The sequence below is a fragment of the Hordeum vulgare genome, chromosome 3H (genome assembly GCF_904849725.1).
Source record: "Hordeum vulgare subsp. vulgare chromosome 3H, MorexV3_pseudomolecules_assembly, whole genome shotgun sequence".
Classification (NCBI taxonomy): Eukaryota; Viridiplantae; Streptophyta; class Magnoliopsida; order Poales; family Poaceae; genus Hordeum; species Hordeum vulgare.
In genome coordinates this window covers 12,288,623-12,310,111 of record NC_058520.1, presented here as the reverse complement: position 1 = coordinate 12,310,111, position 21,489 = coordinate 12,288,623, and the positions used below count along the sequence as shown (strand labels likewise).

At 43.7% G+C, this 21,489-nt stretch overlaps 3 protein-coding genes across 3 annotated transcripts; 1 reads left to right on the top strand and 2 right to left on the bottom strand.

Moving 5' to 3' along the window:
* Window positions 1–2,573: 2,573 nt before the first annotated feature.
* Window positions 2,574–9,098, bottom strand: LOC123442521 (eudesmanediol synthase-like). Its single transcript, XM_045118586.1, has 7 exons — window positions 8,996–9,098; window positions 8,496–8,775; window positions 5,712–6,084; window positions 4,037–4,255; window positions 3,743–3,878; window positions 3,033–3,287; window positions 2,574–2,867 (listed from the first exon to the last, which is right to left on the bottom strand). The coding sequence occupies exons 1-7, from the start codon at window positions 9,068–9,070 to the stop codon at window positions 2,574–2,576; spliced, it is 1,632 nt and encodes a 543-aa protein (XP_044974521.1). The 5' UTR covers window positions 9,071–9,098.
* Window positions 9,099–10,205: 1,107 nt separating this feature from the next.
* LOC123441341 (cis-prenyltransferase 4, chloroplastic-like) lies at window positions 10,206–12,502 on the top strand. Its single transcript, XM_045117820.1, has 3 exons — window positions 10,206–10,547; window positions 11,011–11,078; window positions 11,998–12,502. Exons 1-3 carry the CDS (start codon window positions 10,206–10,208, stop codon window positions 12,446–12,448), a joined length of 861 nt encoding a protein of 286 aa, XP_044973755.1. The 3' UTR covers window positions 12,449–12,502.
* A 585-nt stretch (window positions 12,503–13,087) lies between these two features.
* On the bottom strand, window positions 13,088–13,978 carry LOC123442519 (general transcription factor IIE subunit 2-like). Its single transcript, XM_045118585.1, has one exon. It carries the CDS (start codon window positions 13,976–13,978, stop codon window positions 13,088–13,090), a length of 891 nt encoding a protein of 296 aa, XP_044974520.1.
* Window positions 13,979–21,489: the final 7,511 nt, after the last annotated feature.

Genomic DNA, 21,489 nt, shown 5'->3' with positions numbered 1-21,489 from the left:
CAGATAGGTTAACAAAGATGGCACATTCCGTTGTGCAATCTACGCAAACAGCCTTTATGCCTGGGCGGAACATTTTGGAAGGTGTCGTTGTGCTACATGAAACACTGCACGAAATCCATTCGAAGAAACTTGATGGTGTTATCTTCAAGGTGGATTTTGAAAAGGCCTATGATAAAGTCAAATGGTCTCTTTTTGCAGCAAACCCTTCGTATGAAGGGGTTCGATGAGCTCTGGAGAAAGCATGTTGATTGTTTCATCAAAAATGGCAGTGTCGGGATTAAGGTTAATGATGACGTAGGTCACTTCTTTCAGACACTCAAGGGTCTCCGGCAAGGGGACCCAATGTCCCCTATTCTATTCAACATTGTTGCTGACATGTTGGCCCTTTTGATTAAGAGGGCTAAGGATAAGGATATGATTGGGGGGCTCATCCCGCACCTTGTGGATGGGGGAGTTTCGATACTACAATATGCCGATGACACCATTCTGTTTATGGAACATGACCTGGTTAAAGCTAGGAATTTGAAACTCATACTTTGCCTGTTTGAGCAGCTATCTGGGCTGAAAATTAACTTCAATAAAAGTGAGTGTTCTGTTTTGGTAGAGCCAAAAGTGAACAACACACTTATAATCAATTGTTCGGTTGTGAAACTGGGAAATTACCCTTTACGTATTTAGGGATTCCTATTCATCACCGACGTTTATCAAACAAGGAATGGAAATGTATCGAGGATCGCTTTGAGAAAAAGCTGAGTTGCTGGAAGGGCAAGCTTCTTTCTTATGGAGGACGGCTAGTGCTGATAAACTCAGTACTAACGAGTATGCCCATGTTTCTCCTATCCTTCTCCGAAGTTCCCATTGGGGTACGGAAAAGACTGGATTTCTATCGATCCCGGTTCTTCTGGCAAAGTGATGAGCTTAAGGTCAAGTATAGGCTGACTAGATGGGATATTATTTGTAGACCCAAAGATCAGGGTGGTTTAGGAATTGAAAATTTAGAGATTAAAAATAGGTGTCTACTCAGCAGATGGCTGTTTAGATTATCTTCGGAAACCGAAGGTATGTGGGTACAAATTTTGAAGAACAAGTACTTACAGAACAAATCATTATCTCAGGTTACAGCTCATCCAACGGATTCTCCTTTCTGGAGAGGGTTGATGCGGACTAAAAATGCTTTCTTCTGTAGAACTAGATTCATCATTGGTAATGGTGAATCGACTAGCTTCTGGGAAGATACTTGGTTAGGGGAGATGCCTCTAGCATTTCAATATCCGCAGCTGTACCATATTGCACAACGGCAGCAAGCATCCGTTGCGTCAGTACTTAGCGAGATTCCTCTGAATATTCAATTCCGCAGATCTCTTATTGGGAGTAGATGGATCAGCTGGCTGCATCTTGTGAGAAGGTTGATGGATGTCAACCTGTCTCACACTCCTGATCGTGTATATTGGAAGTTGACTAGCAATGGAATATTCACGGTTAAATCGATGTATTTGAATCTCATCGATTCTACACCTATTCCAAAATCGGCACATATTTGGAAGATCAAAGTCCCTCTTAGAGTCAAAGTCTTTATGTGGTTTGTTCATAAAGGGGTAATTCTAACGAAAGATAATCTTGCCAAGCGAAATTGGAATGGTAACTCTAGATGCAGTTTCTGTCCGGCTAAAGAAACAATACAACACCTCTTTCTTACTTGTCCTATGGCTAAGCTGGTTTGGCGTTCGCTACATATTGCTTTTAACATCATTCCTCCAAACAGTATAACCACGTTATTTGGGATGTGGCTAAATGAGGTGGATGTACATTCTGCTAAACTTATTCGCGTGGGGTCTTGTGCACTGTCGTGGGCAATTTGGAATTGCAAGAATGACTTGGTGTTTAACAGACAACACGATTTTCACTTCCTGCATGTTATTCACAGAGCTACCGCACTGATCCGCACTTGGTCATCACTCACTCCTGTGGTCGCCAGGGAACCTATGGGTACTGGGTGTGTCCGATGGGAGATGGTAGCACAGGGTATTTTCAACCGGTTTGGATGGCGTCATGTTAATAGGATAGGTGTTTAGTCATCTATTTATTTGTTTGCCATCTCCGGCTTGGGCATGAGTAATGCCTTGTATCGTTCTTTTCTTCTTTTCCCTTTTTGCTTCAGACATTTTGTACTCGGTGGAGACTTTTTTTGGCTAATAATATATGGCCGTATGCATCACTCGATGCAGAGGCCAGGGCTCGACCTCCTTTTCTAAAAAAAAGGCGTATTTAAAGCAAGCAGAAAAGTTATAAAGTTTTAGGAATACAGTAATTGCTCTGTCGACTACCAAGCATATAGAGGACATCTTGGAGCAGAATTTCTCCCTCGGCCAACAACAGTCTATTATTTCCTTCCATGAAATTCAGCCAAGCAAATAGACAGCGAGGTAGTATTTTGGTACCAACATGCCAAGCTAGCGGAATTCTTCACAGGAAAACAACAACTTATACGTAGAGCTCACTGCACTATGTACCAACATTCCGATAGCAGGTTTATTTAATCATTTATACGTATGTGCAGCTCGATCCAATCCAATCTAAAGGGGGATAGGGTCGAGGAAGAGCGCCTTGACGAGGTCCTTGGCGTGGCTGCCAAAGGTGAAGCCGTCCCTGCCGTGTAGATAGATAACCTCAGACATTCCGGCTATGTTCACCACCAGCTGCGCTGCCGGCAGCAGCGCACGGTCGATCTCCATACAAGTTCGGTTCATCACCCTCCACATGTGCTCGGTCATGGCGGCGATCGCCGCCACGGCCTCCTCCCCCGTGCAGCCCTTCTCCAGCATGTAGCACTCCACGGTGCTAACCACATCTTTCTTGTTCTTCCCCAACTGCATATAGTAGGGTCAACGCATGGGTTGTCAAATGTCATGAATGAATTTTCTTCCTTTTTTGTGGGTTGAAAATTCTTTCTTTTTATTTTTTCTGAAATTTATAAAAAATAAAAATGAAGAATTTGTATGGAATTTTTTGGATGAACATATGTATACATGTACCTTATATGAAGAGATGTCGTTGAGGAAGCGGACGATGAGTGCACCCGCTCGAACCACGTCGGGGACGGGCACGCTCACCCACTCAAATACCTCTTGGGTTGCGACTTTGCTATCATAACCCATCAGGGCCATGACGACAAACATAGGTATGCCAGAGGACATGCCAGATATCCCTATGTGTTCCTCAAAGGTAGGACGGTGCTTGTTATTTGTCCATTCTGCCTCCTGCATATAGTATTCCGACTGCAGTTGGAACTGCACTCACAATAATTTAAGACATGCCCTTAGTTTGGAACTCTTGCCAAAATAAATGATGTTTAGCTACTTTTAAGGAGGAATTTTGAGTACTACACTTTACTACTATAGTATATGCACATAACGCATAAATTATACAGACTTAGTTTTTAAGTACCAGTCCAGATACTTGAAACAAGTAACTTCAAATATTATAAAGTTTGACTGTACATGTTGTATACTCAGAATGTCACTTCTTTATGAACGGAGGTAGTACAATCTTATTAATCATTTATATGTTAAAAATAATAAAGGAAAATACCATGATGTATGGAACCTGGAAGAAATTGGACAACCTGAATGTGGGTAGAAGGTTATGCGAGAAAGAAAATGATTAAGGAGAAAATTAATAGTATAGGTGTGTGGAAGGGATAAACTTTTCATCAAGTACAAAAAAAATCAGCATATGTGCATACGGCTTTCTTAGCATAAGACATGCGGTACTTCTCATGTGGTTCTAGAAGATCCCCAAATTCTTTGAAATTGCTTAGGGTTTTGAGGTATAGCGTGTGTAGGTATTCGGGTAGAATAGAAACTGCGCTTTCATCCAACCTGCAGATAAAAACAATACGTGTAAATAAAAGCTTGAATTTAGGTAGTCAAATTATATCCTGCATTTTTTGGAGGAGGTGCTATAGAGGTCTACTAAATGCCAATTATAAGGTCCCTTCAATTACGTCAAAATAAGCGAGTTACTTCTACATATGTACCTTTGCATTGCTTGGTTGAGACTATGACACTCATCTATGGTGGCATGGACATCAAAAGTATCGTCCAGAAATGAGGCAATTCCAAAAATCTTCGCGAAAAACAAGCGTGCACGAGAGTGCTCCTCTTCAGGAAGCATTCCACAGCTCCAAGAGTATATCTCCACCATACGGTCCCGAGTGTACGTCAGATTTACAGTATCGTAAAGCTCCCTCCACCACCTGCATGTTAGAAAATTTAACATCGCCAATTTACCTCGAATAAGTCTTTACTTCCCAGTGGTGATTTCTTCTCCCAATTATCTTTGGAGGATTATCGCTGCATGCATCATTGCAATGCAGAGGTCGGGGGCAGCTAGCCCTCCTTTTCAAAAAAATATCTTTGCAGGATAGTAATAGATTTCTTCTTTTAATTAATATTAGCAGGTTCTATCTGCATAACTTGTGTAAATGTATTTGATCTAGAAAAAAACTCCCATTTCTAAGCCTCAAGAGGTCTATGTGGGACTCTTTTAAATTTATAATTCTCAACTTCACCCCATGATCAACAAACATGCAACTCATTATTTATGTTACTAGAATTGGCAGCTATGTTTTTAGGTATGAAACAATATGGATTGGATTCAAAGTTGGTACACCGGTTAGCATTTTCTTAAATTTAGAAAAAACTATGAAATCAATCACACACCATGGTATTGGTAAGAAACTTGCATGTGTAAATTTCATAAAATAGAAAAAACATGTGTGGCTTGAAAATGAGAAATTGAGAGTGGTTTGGTTTCAGTTTCAAAACTAAGACTGAGGCAACATAAATTTATCAATATTTTTTTAGCAAAACTGGTCTTTTTTTACAAATCTAGAAAGCACAAGAATTCCATGGAGAAATGAAATGCAACCATGCTCGAGATATTCCCATCTGTCATTGCTTTCAGATCCGTGTTAAATAATGTTCCATCCAGCTTTCTCTCTCGTTTCAAAATATATCATACTCCATTGTGTACCATGACAATGAACTTGTTTAACAGGTGCTTTGCTTGTACTTTGAAATAATAATAAAAACTAGTAATGAAACATCACCTAGTATCTTGAAACAAGGGAAATTTTACAAAGAAAAAACAAAAAAATCTGCCATGGATCTCAAAGCAGTAACTGACAGTAATGCATGCATGGTATATTCCATGCATGGAAGAAACATCAATCTCGAAGTTCCCCAGCAATTTATAGATTGAAGAGAAGAGAGTGGATTTTCAGTTCCCGGGTGCCTAGACACCCTCTATTAATAGTAAAATCAAAAGAAATAAAAAATAAAATTACAAAAATCTGAAACTTTGCAGCATCAAAGATGATGAAACTTTGTAGGTATTTGCAAGTTTTCATGCCAAAAAACTATTCAAGGAGCTCTACACATGGAAAATATTTAAGTGCTTAAAGTTTTGAACCCTTTTAGCACTTTAATCTGAAAATTGTTTGTATGTCTTTCTCATGATATTTTGACATGAAAACTAGTAGGAACCTACAAAGTCTGATCATCTTTGATAATGCAAAGTTTCAGATTTTTAGATTTTATTTACTATTTTTTTTATTTTACTGTTTATAAAGGATGCCTAGACAACCGGGAGCTGTCACACCTTTCTCTTGAAGAGAACTGACCAAACTGGAAATGTAGTAATGGACTTACAAGGACAGGGCCTTGAGCTCCCTGAGGTGAAGGGATCTCATGAGGTTAGAGTTGAGCCTAGCAAGCTCTAACAGTGTGTCGTCGTGCGCCTCCTCCTGCACATACTCCGAAACGTAATGCATGGTCTCCAGCAGTCTAGAGAACCGCGTGAGAGGGCGGTCGAGGGCGCGGGCGATCTGCTGCGCCATTGGTGACCCGAGCTCTCCTTTCATGGACTCGAGGTGAAGACGTGCGAAAGTGATGGCGTCGTCTAGAGCAGCGTCGCCTGGTACCGCCATGTGAGCCGCGTGGTACAAGCTCAGCAGAGCCCTCGGGTCGTTGCTTAGGCTTGCACTGAAACTGCCTGTGTCATCTCTGAACTTGTCGAACACACCTGCATGTTGATTTAGAATCAGAACTCATTACTAGTTGATGCTATATACGGTGTCCAAAAAATAGTTTGTGATATGTGAGGGCATGTCCAATGCAGACCCTTAAATAGCAAGGAACGTCCGGACTGAGCTGTCTGAACGCACTTTGCCATCCAACGCGGACTGTTTTTGTCCGCGGACGCATCTCTTATCTATATTCATGCAATTCCGCAAACTGGAAGAAAATATGCTAGAGCTTCGCAGAAGTCCGAATATCCACATGACAAGTCAAAAGCCATCATATAAATTTTATGGAGGGCTACTGTTTGGCGGGAAGAAGAAGGATTAGCGCATGTATTTGGGGGAAATGTGTTTAGCATGTGACCGTTAGCATGCATGTATTTGAGGGAAAGATGTAAATATGGACGAGTAGCTTTCGCAAAAATATTAATATGGACTACTTTTTCCGTTCCTAAATATTAGTCTTTCTACAGATATTTCACAAGAGGAAAATATACAAAGTAAAATAAATGAATCTACTTTAAAATACGTATAAATATTTTTACATGTGATCTTGTAGTGAAACTTCTAAAAAACCTTATATTTAAGAACGGGGAGAGTAGTAGCTTTGGTGGAAACCACTATTTATCTTGACGGAAGCCAACCAAATAGCTGTTTAACTAGTTATTATACAGTTATATGAGAGAGTACGACATTTAAAAAAAAAGTAAATCCAAACTTTTTAGTTTCAGGAACTTCAGTAAAAATACAAATGTATACAAGAATGTAATGTGTACGTGCTTAATATTTTAGGATGAAATATCTAGATCTGCAAACTGTAAACAAAATCATGGACTTTGAGAATGGACAATACATGTGCTAAAAGGTCATCGATATCTCTCATTTAAACGTATTTTGATCTGAAAATTTACACATATATACATTATGTCTATATAATATGTATATACATATTTTTCTGCGATTTTTTTAATTGAAAAGCTTGAATTTCCAAATTTAGGACTTCATTGGCACTTTGGTCTCATATAGAGTAAGGCCTTTTGGAGGACGAGCTCCATGAAGCTCCTTCTTTAAAAAAAAATTCAAAATTCACATTTCAAGTTTCATAAAATTCTGAAAATAACTCTATACGTTCATACAGATGTATTCTACATGTGTATAATGTATGCCGATGAAATAAATTATGATGAGAGCTACACAAAAAAAAACTTGTGAACAATGCATGTACTGTTAATCATTTACAAAATCAAGTTTTTGTCTTTTCAGTGAAGCCCTCACCAGTGTAGTATACATTCATATGAACATGTGTGATTACAGTGTAATATACATCTATATGAACATGTGTGACTTTTAAAAAAAATTCCAAATGTTCAATATGTGATTTTTGGATATTAAAAAAGAAGTTGTATGGAGCTCGTCTTCTATTTAGCACTAGGTGCTTAACTAGTTATTATAAGGTTATATGAGGTGCTTAACTAGTTTTCATATGAGGCATGCATTTGGCAGAAAGTTGCAGCACATGGTTATTCTTTTGGAAGACGGACGTTTACAAGATATAATGTTGGATGACTGGCTCTCGTATCCGTGTCTACGGACGTTTGCGGTGTTTTCTTTGAAATTGTATTGGAGATGCCCTAAGCGAGCAACTATTTAACGAGGGTTTCTTCTACGGATTACAAGAAGCTTAAGGTTATTGGGTACAACTGATGAAAGACGGTCGCACGGGCTATTTTCAGCCGATTTGAATGATAAGCTAATAATAGGCTATGTATATAGGCATCGTAATCCACATTTGGTTTCGCCGCTCATGGCAGTTTTCATTTACTTGCGCACTTGTTTTTATGCTTATCTTGTGAGCACATTGTGAATCTAAGATTTTGTTCTTATACTTTGTTTAATAATACGGCTGCATGCATCAATTGATGTAGAGTCTTGAGACTATGTTCCTTCTTTTCCAAAATAAAATAGAATTAACGAATGTTTGTAAACTTTGGGCGTCAACCGAATTTTTGGAATATCCAATCTGTATCCAACGGCCATCGTAGTCGCTACCGCCCGCTGCACCATCATCATGGGCCTCATCTCAACCTCCACCCATCGCCGTGCCTGTCGCCACCTCGGCCACCCCCCTCCCGCATCAGCGACGGCCCCCATGCCCTGAGCCCCTGAGTCGCAGCTATCAACCTGATTCCTCGCCTCCGGTGGGAAGCCGCAGCCCGCAGCCCGCAGCCCGCAGCTCGCTCCCACTTACAGCGTTTTTCAGTTATTGGTGTGGACCTGGCTCGGCCTTGCCGGGATCAACTCGTCGCTGCCGCCGCTGGTCATGTCGCTTCAACTTTGCCATCATCCAAAATCGACACATAAGAAGAAAATAAATCAGGTACCTGACATTTAGCAAAAAACAATATGTAACTACCTGTAGACACCCAGAGGCCGTGCTGCCTGAGCAGGCGGAAGCGAGTGGCAGCGACGTGGAGATCGTCGTAGCCGACATACTCATCCCCTGCAAGGTGGATACGGCTAATGACCGCGGCGATGTCCCCGCGGAAGTGGCTGCCAAGGCCGAGACGTTCCAGCGTGTCAACCAGTGCCACTGACTTGGCCACGCCAATGGCCTCGCCGTCCTCGATGAAGAACTTCCTGTGCACTCGCCTCCTGAGCTCCTCTGCCCTCTCCCTGATCCACTCCTCCGACGACTGCGTGTATATTTCAGGATTTCAGATCACGTAGAGTAATTGAAAACATAGATATTCGTTTATCTTACCACGCATAATACTCTCACCATCGCTAAGTAAACTTCTGTAATCTCCCGGTGAAGCTTAGCTAGAATTGTGTTGTGCATATAGTACGTGCTAAAGTAATTGGGAAGCTATACCAGATGTGCAGGTAGAAAGGAGTACACACGGTATGGCATACCTGTGTGGGAGGAGGGACGTAGGTGACGAAGAAGTCACCCCACACTGATGGGGCGAAGGCAGCGCTGGCGTCCATCTTTTCAGCAGTAGCAGCAGCACTAATCGTGTCCATCTGATCAATGGTGATGTGTTGCAAATTTCTGGAAGAGCTATAAGACTTGTGCTGCATACGGAACTCTAGCTATAGATATATTTATAGACCCTGAAACTGGCTGCAGTAGAAAAGGACCACGGTACCCCCAAGTTGTATGTATCAGTAGACATTAGACACTACAGGTACGGTGAACCAACCCTTTCTTCCTCTTTGCAAACTAGTTAACCACTTCGTCAAACAACAGTAATGAAGGGGGCTCTTTAACGTCCATCGGGTCATCTATGGTGGCCGATCATCAAAACGTCGGTAAATATTCAGACCAGTTTGTTCGGACAATTTTAGTCATCCAACACAGGTCACCCAATCAGGTCGCACCGATGCGGGCGTCCGAAATCCCACAGACCAGTCCCAAATCAAGAGACGAAAAAAATCATGAACGCCGGCTACCAACTTTCTAATTAGGAATAGAGAAACCAGTGGATTTTCTAAAGAAAATTGCACTAATATAGGGATCAGTTGATTTGGTTAATTTCAGAAAGTTAGATCTATTATCTTCTGTATGTTAGAAAAGTTGTTGATTTGTAAGGAAAGAGTTGAGAGAAAAGAAACTCGTGGACAAGAAGCCAACATGAAGGGGTGGTGGTGGGAGATGATCAGAAAAACATCAGACAAAATAGATGTTGATGGAAGGAGAGACGAAAAAAAATCCGAACAAAGGTGGGAGGAGAGACGAAGATAAACCGATGAACGTGAGCTACCAAACCCGTCATCACGACCGTAGACTCCTCCTTTAAAAGTAGAGATCATCATTGTTAATACAGAAACCCAGTTTTTAGATTACTGTTCATTATTGATTCTCTCTCCATCCCAATCTTCACAGATATCATCACCCGACGCGACGATGGCAAAAGTAAAAACGTGGGTGCAGCCACTGGCAAAAGGAAAAACGTGGGTGCAGCCACTGGCAAGATGAAAAAAACGCGGGGATCAGCCCACCATCTCATTTATCTCGTTGAGCGCGCGGGATCAGTACGTCTACCGGCCTATATAATGATGGTACTGGGCATCGTTTTGAGATAGCTCCCAACTCCGAGATGCACTGTCTTGCCCCCACGCCATGCAGCTCTCCCTCCGAGCACGCAGCGCTCTACGAGCTGCTGCTTCTCCCTTCCATCGGCGAGGGACCTCCCATGAAGCGAGGCCGCGCCTCCGCGCCTGTACCGGCCCGCCGGGTGAAGGAATCCTCCCGGCAGGGCTGCGGGCCGAGTCGCTGCCGCGTCACGTGGCGGTGACCATGGACGGGCACTCACGTTGGGCACGCGCGCGGGGCATGCCGACATCGGCCGGGCACGCTGCTTTGCAGCCCGCGCTCAAGGAGACGGTGCGGCTCTCACGCGCCTGGGGAATCCGCGTGCTCACTGTCTTCGCCTTCTCCTTACGAAACTGGAACCGTCCCAAGGCAATACATACACTGCTAACCCCTAAGGCTCGTCATAGTGGAAATAACATATAGTAATATACTCCATCCATTTCTAAATATATGTCTTTTAAGAAATTTTACTATGGGCTACGTACGAAGCAAAATAAGTTACATCTAAAAACTTATGTTTAGAAACGGATGGAGTAGATGCCACATAAACATAAAAGATAATGTGCCAAGTAATTAACGGGGAGAGAGTCAGATAGAGTAACATAATATGTTAACATCACATGACGCTTTTCAATGCAAAATGACTTTATAAAATCATAAATGAAGATATCTCTGTTACCACACATATGACATTATCCATAATAGAGGTAGTAACATAGAATAGTAATGTATGCGTGTTACTAGTCTAAGTTACTTTTCACTATGACCAGCCTAATTGATCTTTTTTGAGTAGTAAGCATGAGCACTGTTCAAAATCTTTTGGAATTCGTAGGAGGAGGTTGACTTTCTTATGGGCGTGTTTGATCGGTTCATCCAAGACAATGTCGCCCAGTTTGCAAGGTAGTACATTTTTTTCTTTCTGAGGAGGTTTCACAATAGGCTCTACATAACACGATGCACGCAGTCATGTTTATTAAGTTCATACTATCAAAAATCCAGTACACATCAATTGAAAGTAACAAGTGAAAGAAAAAGAGGACACAGCTATTATTGGATATATGCATCCCTTCCAGCCCGGTTGAAGTCCAATCCAGTTGGTTGTAAGATATTATGTTTTGTCATTTAATGGATCAATTAATTGACGTCTCTCTCTCTCTCTCTCTGTGTGTCACACACAGACACACATAGAAATAGAGATGATACCCGTGTGTTGCAGCAGAAATTGGATGCAGTAATTTCTATGAGATTTGGCAGTATAGAACTTTATTTTTGTGATTTGCAATATGGGAATTGAAACTCAAGCACATATAATTTAGTATATTCGATGATTAAATAGCTGTTTTTTTTTAATTTGAGTGACATGTATGATGCATGCATGTTAACGTGGTTTATTCCAATGTATAGTACTAGTAGGTCAGGATAGTTGCATGTTCAAAATATTGAATTTAATGTGGCATGCATGATGGCATGCATGAGTTTGCATAATTGCACGTGAAGACAATTGAGTTAGTGGGGCTGGAAAGTGTGTGGATGAACCTGGGTACATATGAACTCACTTTGGAAAACACATTCTGAAATGCCAAAAAATTCAGAAAAATGTTGCGCACGGACTTCTATGCAGAAAGTTTGGTGAAAAAAACTTTTTTTGTCCCCTGTCCAAAGAAGATAAAACAATGTGTCCTATTTAGAAGCACTAAAATTTGTCTTCTTTGTACAGACGAAATAAAAAAAACTTTGTTTCATGAAACTATGTGCCGCATGTATATTTTTGCATACATGTATGCAGACAATAAAGAGAGGAGATTCTCATGTTTTGCAGGGAAGGAATTCGTCTACGCGTAATTGGTGACTGCTCAAGGCTGCCGAAGTATCTGCAGAAGACTGCACAAGATGCCGAGGAGGAAACAAGAAGCAATTCACAGCTCGACCTGATGCTAGCTATCAGCTACAGCGGGCAAAGGGACGTCTTGCAAGCATGCCAGAAGCTTGCCCAAAAGGTGCACAATAAGCTGGTCAGACCGGAGGAGATCGACGAGTCACTATTCGCCAATGAACTCCACACGAGCTGGACACACGAGTTCCCTTGCCCTGACCTACTCATCAGGACCGGCGGCGAACTGAGGCTTAGCGACTTCCTGCTTTGGCAGTCGGCCTACACAGAGCTCTTCTTCACTGACACGCTCTGGCCTGATTTCGGGGAGGCTGAATATCTTGAAGCACTCGTCTCCTTCGAGAGCAGAGACAGGCGTTTTGGCAAAAGAAAACTGTAGTGCAGCAGAATATATAACGGTGCGGATGATCCGCATGTTAGGACGCACGGATAGATTCTATTCTCGTGGACATTTCGTCCCCTCCCTGACAGGAAAAACTTCATATATATATAGTCAAATCAATAACCGGTGTATGGAAAAAAGGTTTGATGTGTATATATGCTCGAAAGTGTATCACATTCATATTGGCTCTTCCATTGATGCTATTAAAGGCAAGTATGCACCCCTAAGGCAAGAGACCTTTACGTACATATTCGTTCCTATACATCCCCCATGACTCGTGTTGGATTGCTTATGTTGTTTCTTGTTTATTAGACTATACATATGCCTGTTCAAGCGATACTGTTGAGAAACTGGTTTTCACTTTGTCTCTGGTTTGTGGGAAATACGTCAAGACCTTATTGGATGTCAAAATACGTCAAGACCGTGCGGTCTCAACGGTTACGGGTGATTTAAAGGCCGGCGTTGGTGATGCCATAAGCCCCTAACACATCATAAATTTAGAAGAGAATATCGGTCCTAGAATTGTAGTACTTGGGCAAGTGCATCTTGGGACGGCAGAGTATATATGGAATCCAACAGAAAGTCACAACATCCACTCCACGTGCCATACATGATTTACACACCCATGAGATGAGATCAGATGAAATCTTTCGAGTCCACAGGCAGGTCCAAGAGCCACGGGAGATGAACGTTGGTGAGCTTGGTCCTACTGGTGATCCCGCGCGACTTCTTCTTGGCCTTCTTGGGATTCGGCTGCCCGCCATGGACCTGCTCCGCCGCGCGCCGCTTCATCGTGTCGGTCGCCGGCTCTTCGCCGCTCTTCCGGAGCTCCTTCTCGATGTCGAGCATCTCCCGCGGCAGCTTGACCTCATGGAACAGCTTCTTCAACTCAGCGTCCACCTCCATCGTCCTCAACCTCGGGTCGTTCGGGTACGCGACGATGCCTCCCTCGCCCGGCAGCAGATAGACATCACCCGAGGATCCGAGAGCCCGCAGGTCGTCCTCCACGGCCGGATAGGCCTTCTTCACCTCCGAAGCCGGGAGGCCGTCGGGGAAGCTCTTGATCAGCGTAAGCAGCTCGGCTTTGCCCGCGACGTCGTGCGTGGGCTTGTACGAGAAGCGCTGCCCGTCGAAGCGCACCTTGGGGTTGTTCCTCAGGCTCTCGGCGAGGGTCCTGTTGCCGTCGATGTCGACGTAGGTCTGTTCGTTGATCTGATGCGCCGTAAGAGCTTCCCTCGTCTTGTCGAGCAGGTCGATTACGGTTTTCATCTGTCGCCCGACGGTGGACCTCCTCACATCGTTGATCTTCTGTAGCCGCGCCGTGTCGTCGGAGAATCTGACGACGGCGGCAGGCGCAGGCGCGGATGTGGACGGTTTAGCCGCCGGCCGTGAAGTTGGGGCGGGTTGCTGATGGCATGGCTTGGCGGATGACGATGAAGAGGTTCTGGTTGCAGCTATGGCGGATAGCGTCGCCTGGTTCCTCTCCTGCAGCAGCCAGAACCTGGCGAGGCTCTCGTTCAGCGCCATCGATCTGGAGGCCAAGACGGTGATTAGACCGGATGCTGGTCGATTCGCGCTCGGGAGCAGCTACGTGCAGCCTGAACAACTTGGCCGGCGATGGTGGGCGGCCGGGCGGATCGAGGGTTTCACGTACGTAGGTAATGCTGGATCGGGCCCTCTCCTTGTATATATATAGACCCAAAGAGGATCGCGAGTCTAGTTCGGATCGGACTTTGAGCAATCACCGATCGACACGGTTGTGGATACGGCTAGCTTTGCGATCCAAACCGATTTTAATTAGGGGTGTGTACTTTTTTTTTAGCGTCACTTTGCTGCTCTCCTTCCCTCCCGCGACCCGCTAGGGTTCCTCCCATGCTGCCGCCGGCCACCGTCGGCGCCCGCCCAGAGCCTCGTCCCCACTCCCCCTCCCCTACCGCAACCCGCGCCGCCCCCGTGGCTGCTGGGTCGCTCCCCCGCCTCCCGCTCCCTCGCCTCCTTCCCTTCCTCCTTCCGTCATCGCCGGTGCGCCGCGCCGACCATTGGTCGGGCGGCCCCGGTGGCGGCGGGCCTCCGGCCCTTACCCTCCTCGCTCGGGTGGCGTGGGGGCAGCCCGAGGCCTGGTGGTGCGTCTCAGCGACAGTGGCCCGGCGCGGTGGCGGGGCTCCTCTGGTGCGGCGTGGATGATCACGGTGGCAGTGGTGTTGTCGTTGGTGGCGCTTTGGCCCTACAGGCCTAGATCTGGGCCCCTCCGACCCGATCTGGGTCGGGCCTGCCTCGTTGCCTCTGGTTGGTCTGTGGCGTGGCTTGCGGCAGGGATGACGGCGTTGACGCCGCACCGCTGCAATGTGATGATGGGAGCTTCACGGGCTTGTCTATGTCCGGCTGAGCGTTTGGGCTGCATGAGGGTAGCGATGGTGGCGGCCTACGTGCAGCAGCATGACGGCGGGGACTTTACGAGCCCCAGGACTTGGCCTGCGCTCGGTAGCCCTCTCTGGCATGGTGTGTCTCGGCTGCTATGTCCAATCGACACCCGCCGATGGCGGTGGAGGACGTCCTCCGGGTGGCTGCGCTGCTGCCGCCCTCCAGTTCCAATGGTTGGGTGTGTTCTGGTCGTCGTGTCCGGACGAAGACCATCTTGAACGGTGGAGGTGGTCCTAGAAAGCTGGTGTTTCAGGTTCTCTATCTTCTCAACCGTAGGAACATCCACACTAGATCTAGTGTGCTTGACAATATCTTGTTTTTTAATAGCGGTATCACAACCAAAGACAAAATACCTACATTGTCATTCTTAAGATTTAAGGCGATTCCTTTCACACAGCTGGCAAATTCCATCATTTCTCATGCATGAATCTCGTTCAATCCATAAACACATGCAATCCCATAGACCATTCGACCGATCTCATCCACTTGAAAATTCGTGTAAAAGTTGGTCATTCTACTTTCTAATAGAATCATGAGCTCCGCAGCTGTGGGTGAGAATTCCATACATTAACAAATTATTAGATGGATGGTATTTTGAAGGGGAAAATCCGCTTTACAGAAAAACCTCGATTAACAATGCAGGTTTCTCCATCTATAATGGTGGAAATATTGTAAATGCCATGTTCAACGTTCATTTCTATTTTTGATGACTCTTTGGGTACGTGGATTCAGATTTTGCTTCTATTGATTTGGATAAAAGGGGTCCCATACAATTATATGTTCACTATTGGTGATTATGGTGTGAGCTGAAAGGCAATGTTGCAGCACTAGTTACCCAATTCACTAGTGAAGTAGAATACATGACCATTGCGGCCTTAAGGTGGAGGTGAATGGCACGTCGGTCCTCAAGGGAAACTCGTTCAAGGACAAATCTAACACTGTGAGCTGGGATGATGGTGTGCACAGTTGACCATGACGGCTTACAGCTGTGGAGATAGCTGCTCTAGCTACAGTTTGAGATACTTCATAAAGTATGCGACCTAGCTTAACAACGGCTATTCAATATTCGAGGAATCCCTTTTCCGACCACATACATGTTTCCGTGAGTATTAGTGTAACCAATTTATCGAAAAATATATATACCCATATTTAAATTCATCTACAGTCATATTGTTGACTAGCGCTCTCTGACCAGCCGGTCCGCCACGACACGCCTGCCAGGCACTACTGAAAAACGGGCCTTTGGCCGGGATCCTTTAGTCCCGGCCTGCCTCTGGGCCGGGACTAAAGGCCCGGCCACGTCGCCTCAATTCTCAATGCCTTCCTCGAGGCTTTAGTCCTGGCCCGTAAGCAGGGGCGGAGCCCAATGGGTCAACCCTGTGGCACAAGCTACACGGTCCAAGAAATGTTTTAGTGCTAATTAACAGTCATTTGGCCCAAGGCAACAGGGTGGCCCAGCAAGTGTGCCACAGGTCCTATGTTGAAACCAAACCGTGCGATCGCGTGGTGGCTTCGCTTCCAACAGCCCACTACCCATGTCACGTTCATATACCCGTATACGCTCGATCCCTTCACGTAAAACTTTAGTTGTTAGCCCGTGTGTGTAGAATTATTCGTACACCTGCACGTAAGAATGTAACAAACTATCGATCCATCTTTCCAATCCATGATTTTTCTACACTTGAAAAAAGAGATCTCGATCCGTCTCCTCATCTCATGTATTATGCCCCGAGCAGGCGAGGCGAGCAAATCGGTGCGCAACCTCGGTAATCGATCGAATCAATCCGTTCGCGATGGATGGCGGGCCGGCAAACGCATACGATCTAGAAGCAACCGGCAGGCCGCAGACAACGGATCGACGACTCACGCAGCAGTCCGTAGCGCCGATGCGACCACGCCTCCCGCACAAGTTGTAGCCACGTCGCACGCCGGTATTGCTCTTCCCCTCTCTTAGCTAATTAGTATTATGTTTTTGAATTTTTCATTCAGATTACAGTCATTAATTGATTCAAATTCTGCTCAATATCCTTTTCTTTTGTGTTGTTTTTTCTATATATTTTTACAAGTCACAGCAATTGTATGTACAAAATTGTGGCTAGTAAGTTACATCTTACTGAAATATATTTAAATCTATGTGTTTTGGCAAAACATGGGGCATCAGCTATTGTTTTAAGTTGTAATTAGGTATACTTCATTGGCTTCACAATTTTGATTTCTCATTTGTAATTTTAGTTGTTACATGCCTATAATATGGACAAGTTTCTTGTCAAAAGAAAGGCACCATCACATTCACAATTAGGTATCCATGATATCCTTTTCAAGTAACTGTGTCACACTATATTAAGCAGTTTGACTATTGCCTTTTGTTTTTAAAGAATCAATTCCTATTATATTTGGTAATTCATGTTACAAGTTGTGAAACAAATCTTTATTAGTGCATTGTTGCTCGAAAATTTATGTCAAGGTTAAGTAGTGCATCAGGGTAACATTAGCTTCAGATCCGCCCCTGCCCGTAAGGAGCCTTTAGTCCCGGTTCGTGTCCCAAACCGGGACTAAAGGGACACATGTCCTGCCGTAGTGGTGGCAACCGTTGGTATCCCTCTTTAGTCCCGGTTGGTGGCTCAACCCGGGACTAAAGGCCTAACACGTGGCCTGCCGTAGTGGTGGCAACCGTTGGTATCCCTCTTTAGTCCCGGTTGGTGGCTCAACCCGGGACTAAAGTCCCAAACGGTTTGCATCCCGCTTCACAAAACCACAACCGAAGCAGAGTCTCTGTCGCGCCGCCCTTTCTCTGTTCTCCTTCCTCTCTCGTTTCTTCCCTTCTCTGTTCTTCCCCTCTCTTCTTCCCTTCTCTTCTTCCACCATGCCAACTCGCTTTGGAGAGGTGCTCGCACATGGCAAGACCAAGCTCGATGTCGTGTACACGAACGAGAGCACGGAGGTGCCGCATTTTCTTAGACAGTTGAAGGAACGATGGCTTGACGCCGCAGTGGATCATGAGAAGTTCTTGGGGCTTCATCTGGAGTACACGGTCGATCAACGCGGTGTTGCCGTCATCCAACTATGTTTCAAACACCATGTCTTGATCTTCCAATGGGCGAGGTAAGTTTTGAGGCTTCCTTTGATCCAAGGTAATGACATTGTAAGTTTATTTGTTTCAATCATAGTTGGTTCCCTTCAAATAGTTGTAGTGAAACAATTTTGATTAGTTGAAGGGAACACAATCTGATTGGAATAGTGTTCCATAATCTGAAAAATTGTATTAGAATCAACTAGTGTTTAATATGTTCCATTGGAATCATAGTTGGTTCGCTTCAAATAGTTGTAGTGAAACAATTTTGATTAGTTGAAGGGAACACAATCTGATTGGAATAGTGTTCCACAATGTGAAAAATCTGATTGGTTCAATATGTTCCATTGAAATCATAGTTGTAGTGATACGATTTTATGCGGTGTTCTTTGATCCAAGGTTATGAAAATTGCATATAGCTAGTGATCTCTCTAGGTTCCATTGGATAGCAATATGATATGTCATAGTCATGAAAATTGCATATAGCTAGTGATCTCTCTAGGTTCCATTGGATAGCTATAGTGATCTCTCTAGGTTCCATTGGATAGCAATATGCAATATGTCTAGCTTGTTGAATATTTCCAAAACCGTGGGAGAATATATATATATATATATACATGTCATAGTTAATTTACGGTTTCTTGATCAATTCGTAGGATATGAAAATTGCATAGGATAGCAATATGTTCTATTTGAATCCTAAAGATAATTTTCTCTTTAGTTGTAGTGAAACATGTTTCCTTATTGCAGCAGTATGTAATATTTCTTCCATTTTAATTTGTTTCTGTTGCAGTAGTGACAAGCATTGTCCAGAACTCATGGACTTCCTTCGCAGCGGCATCACTTTTGCTACCGTTGACATAACGAACGACAAGCTGAAGATGAGGTACAGCTTCGGTATTGAGATACCAACTGGTTGCCTCATTGAGCTCCAAACGGTATTCAGGCTTCGACATGTCAGGACTTCGATGGCTCATATGGCAGTTGCCTTGATCGACGAGGAATATGGTAATATGAAGACCAATTTCCCAAAGTCTCAGCACAAACTTTGGGAGAAGGCCCCACTTGATCGTATCAACATTGAGTATGCAGCAAAAGATGCATACGTTTCATACGAGTTGTACCGCAAGATTCGAGTCGTCAACTATGGCCAACGTCACCTCGAATAAGGTGGACATTCTGATTCGAGTCGTCAACTATGGCCAGCGTCACCTTCAATATATATATCTACGGTAGCTATTATTATGTACTGTTTGGACTAGTATCATGTACTGCTTGGACCAATTTATATATGTCTAGTTTCTGTTTGTGCCATTATAGTTTCCAAATTTGAATGGTTTAGCCCTTTCTAACTTCATTTGCTACTTTTGAATGGTTTAGCCATTTCTAACTTCATGGTATCACACATTTCGACCACATATATATACAAAAAGTCTTCAGTTCAAATAAGTTCAAAAAATGAAATGTCTTTTGTAACAGATCTATTTTTGATTAAAATAGTCATTTAAAAATGAAAGACCATTAGTCCCACGTGGCGTGGGGTTGCTTCTCCTTCTTCTCTTTGTGCTAGATATTTGTTATGCACTAGGGGAAGAAGGAGTAGCGACCATCATCGACGGTTTAAAAATCAGGTGAGGGAGTATCCACCATACATGAGAGAAGAAGAATGTCGACTGTTGCTGTGGGGGGTCGTTTCTCCTTCTTCTCCTTGTGCTAGATATTGGTTATGCACTAGGGGAAGTAGGAGTAGCGACCATCATCGACGCTGATACTTCGAGAGAGATTGTCCGTTTTGTACACGAAGTGCATCCAGTTTTTGTCGTAGCCCTCTCAACTTTTTAACACATGCTATGTGGTTGAAATGATGATGGCATGTCAACTTTCAACATTTTCAGAGTTACTTGCATACATGGTACTTAAGTGAATCAAAGAATGGGAGAACGATGATCGTGGTGAGTGTCCCACGGGAGTACTACGGCCGCCCCGAAGAAATCCATATCGACTTTGATGAACTCTTCCAGATGTACGACGCCGACGCCCTCGACAAATCGCTTATGAGTTGCTATTGTCTGTAAGTTTTTCAATTCGTTGTCTACATATAACTTGTTTAGTTATTTCAATTCATTGTCTATATATAACTTGTACTCTATTATGCAGAATGAAGATTCTGGATTGTAAAAGAAAGAACGTCCTAAATATTGGGTTTATTGACCCAGATAAAATACATATAGCGACGCTAACTAATAAACCCAAGGAGACGGAGGAAAACCTTCTAAGGTTTCTAACAAATCAAAATTTCTGTGACCACATATTATTTCCATACAACTTCAGGTGAGGGTCTTTACTCTGTTGTGTCCATTCACTTATAAGTGTAATTGATAAGTTACTGACACACATATATATATATATACATGTGCAGCTTTCATTGGATTCTGTTGGACATTCAAATTGATAAGGTAAGAGTTGATGCCTTCGACCCATTATCGAGACCCTTGGAACAGTTCCAAAGCCTGCAGGACATGCTCCAAGGGTAATTTCAATCATTCTTGCGCTCTATCGGTCTCTTTCGATGATTTTCTGATATATCAATTAATGAAAAACTTAGCAAATCATTATCCTTGTCGGGCAGGGTTTGGAAGCGGTTCAAGTGCGTGAATCCCGGTATCGAGCATGAGAAGCTGACCTTTAGAGCGGCTCAGGTAAGTAGTAATATGATATATTTCTATTTTTAATACATTTATGATGCTAGATTATTATTTTGATTATATATATTCTATTCTCGTAAAGTGCGACCAGCAGCCATGGAGAACGCATCTATGCGGATACTATGTTTGCGAGACCATTCGCACGTTTACCTCTGAGCATAAGGATCACAGATTCGACGTAAGCAATGAACATTCACACCTCTATTTTTACCGGTCATTTTTTGTTATCATGATTGCTATTCATATTCATCTCCTCTTCTTATATAGTACACGGCCATGAGGACGAAGGTCCTACCAGAGCAACGTACGATTGCTGTTGCAGAGGAGCTTGCGACCTTTCTGAGGACGGAAGCTATAGATGACAAAGGACAATTTAGTGTAGCTAGGGGCCATTACTGATGTTCGTCCATGTAATTGAATAGACGGGCTCTAGTCTCGATAATTCAGATCTTCATATAATTGTATATATATGCTCGCTTGTAAGATAAGTTAATCTTATATATATTTGCATAATTAATTTTATTTAAATTATATGAAAACTAATTCCCGAACACCAAACGAGGCATCACGTTAATCTCCCGAACACCTAAACCCGAAATCCCTAAAGCCCAAAAATAATTTCATTCAAAAAAACCCAAAAATAAACAAAATTTGAAACTCTTTAGTACCGATCCGTGTAACGAACCAGGACTAAAGGGCCTGCCCATGGGGCGCTACGAGGCGCCCACGTGGAGCACCTTTAGTCCCGGCGTGGAACAGGGCCGGTACTAAATGTTAGGCCTTTAGTTCCGGTTGGTGAACCGGGACTAAAGCCCCTTACGGGCCGGGACTATAGGCCCTGT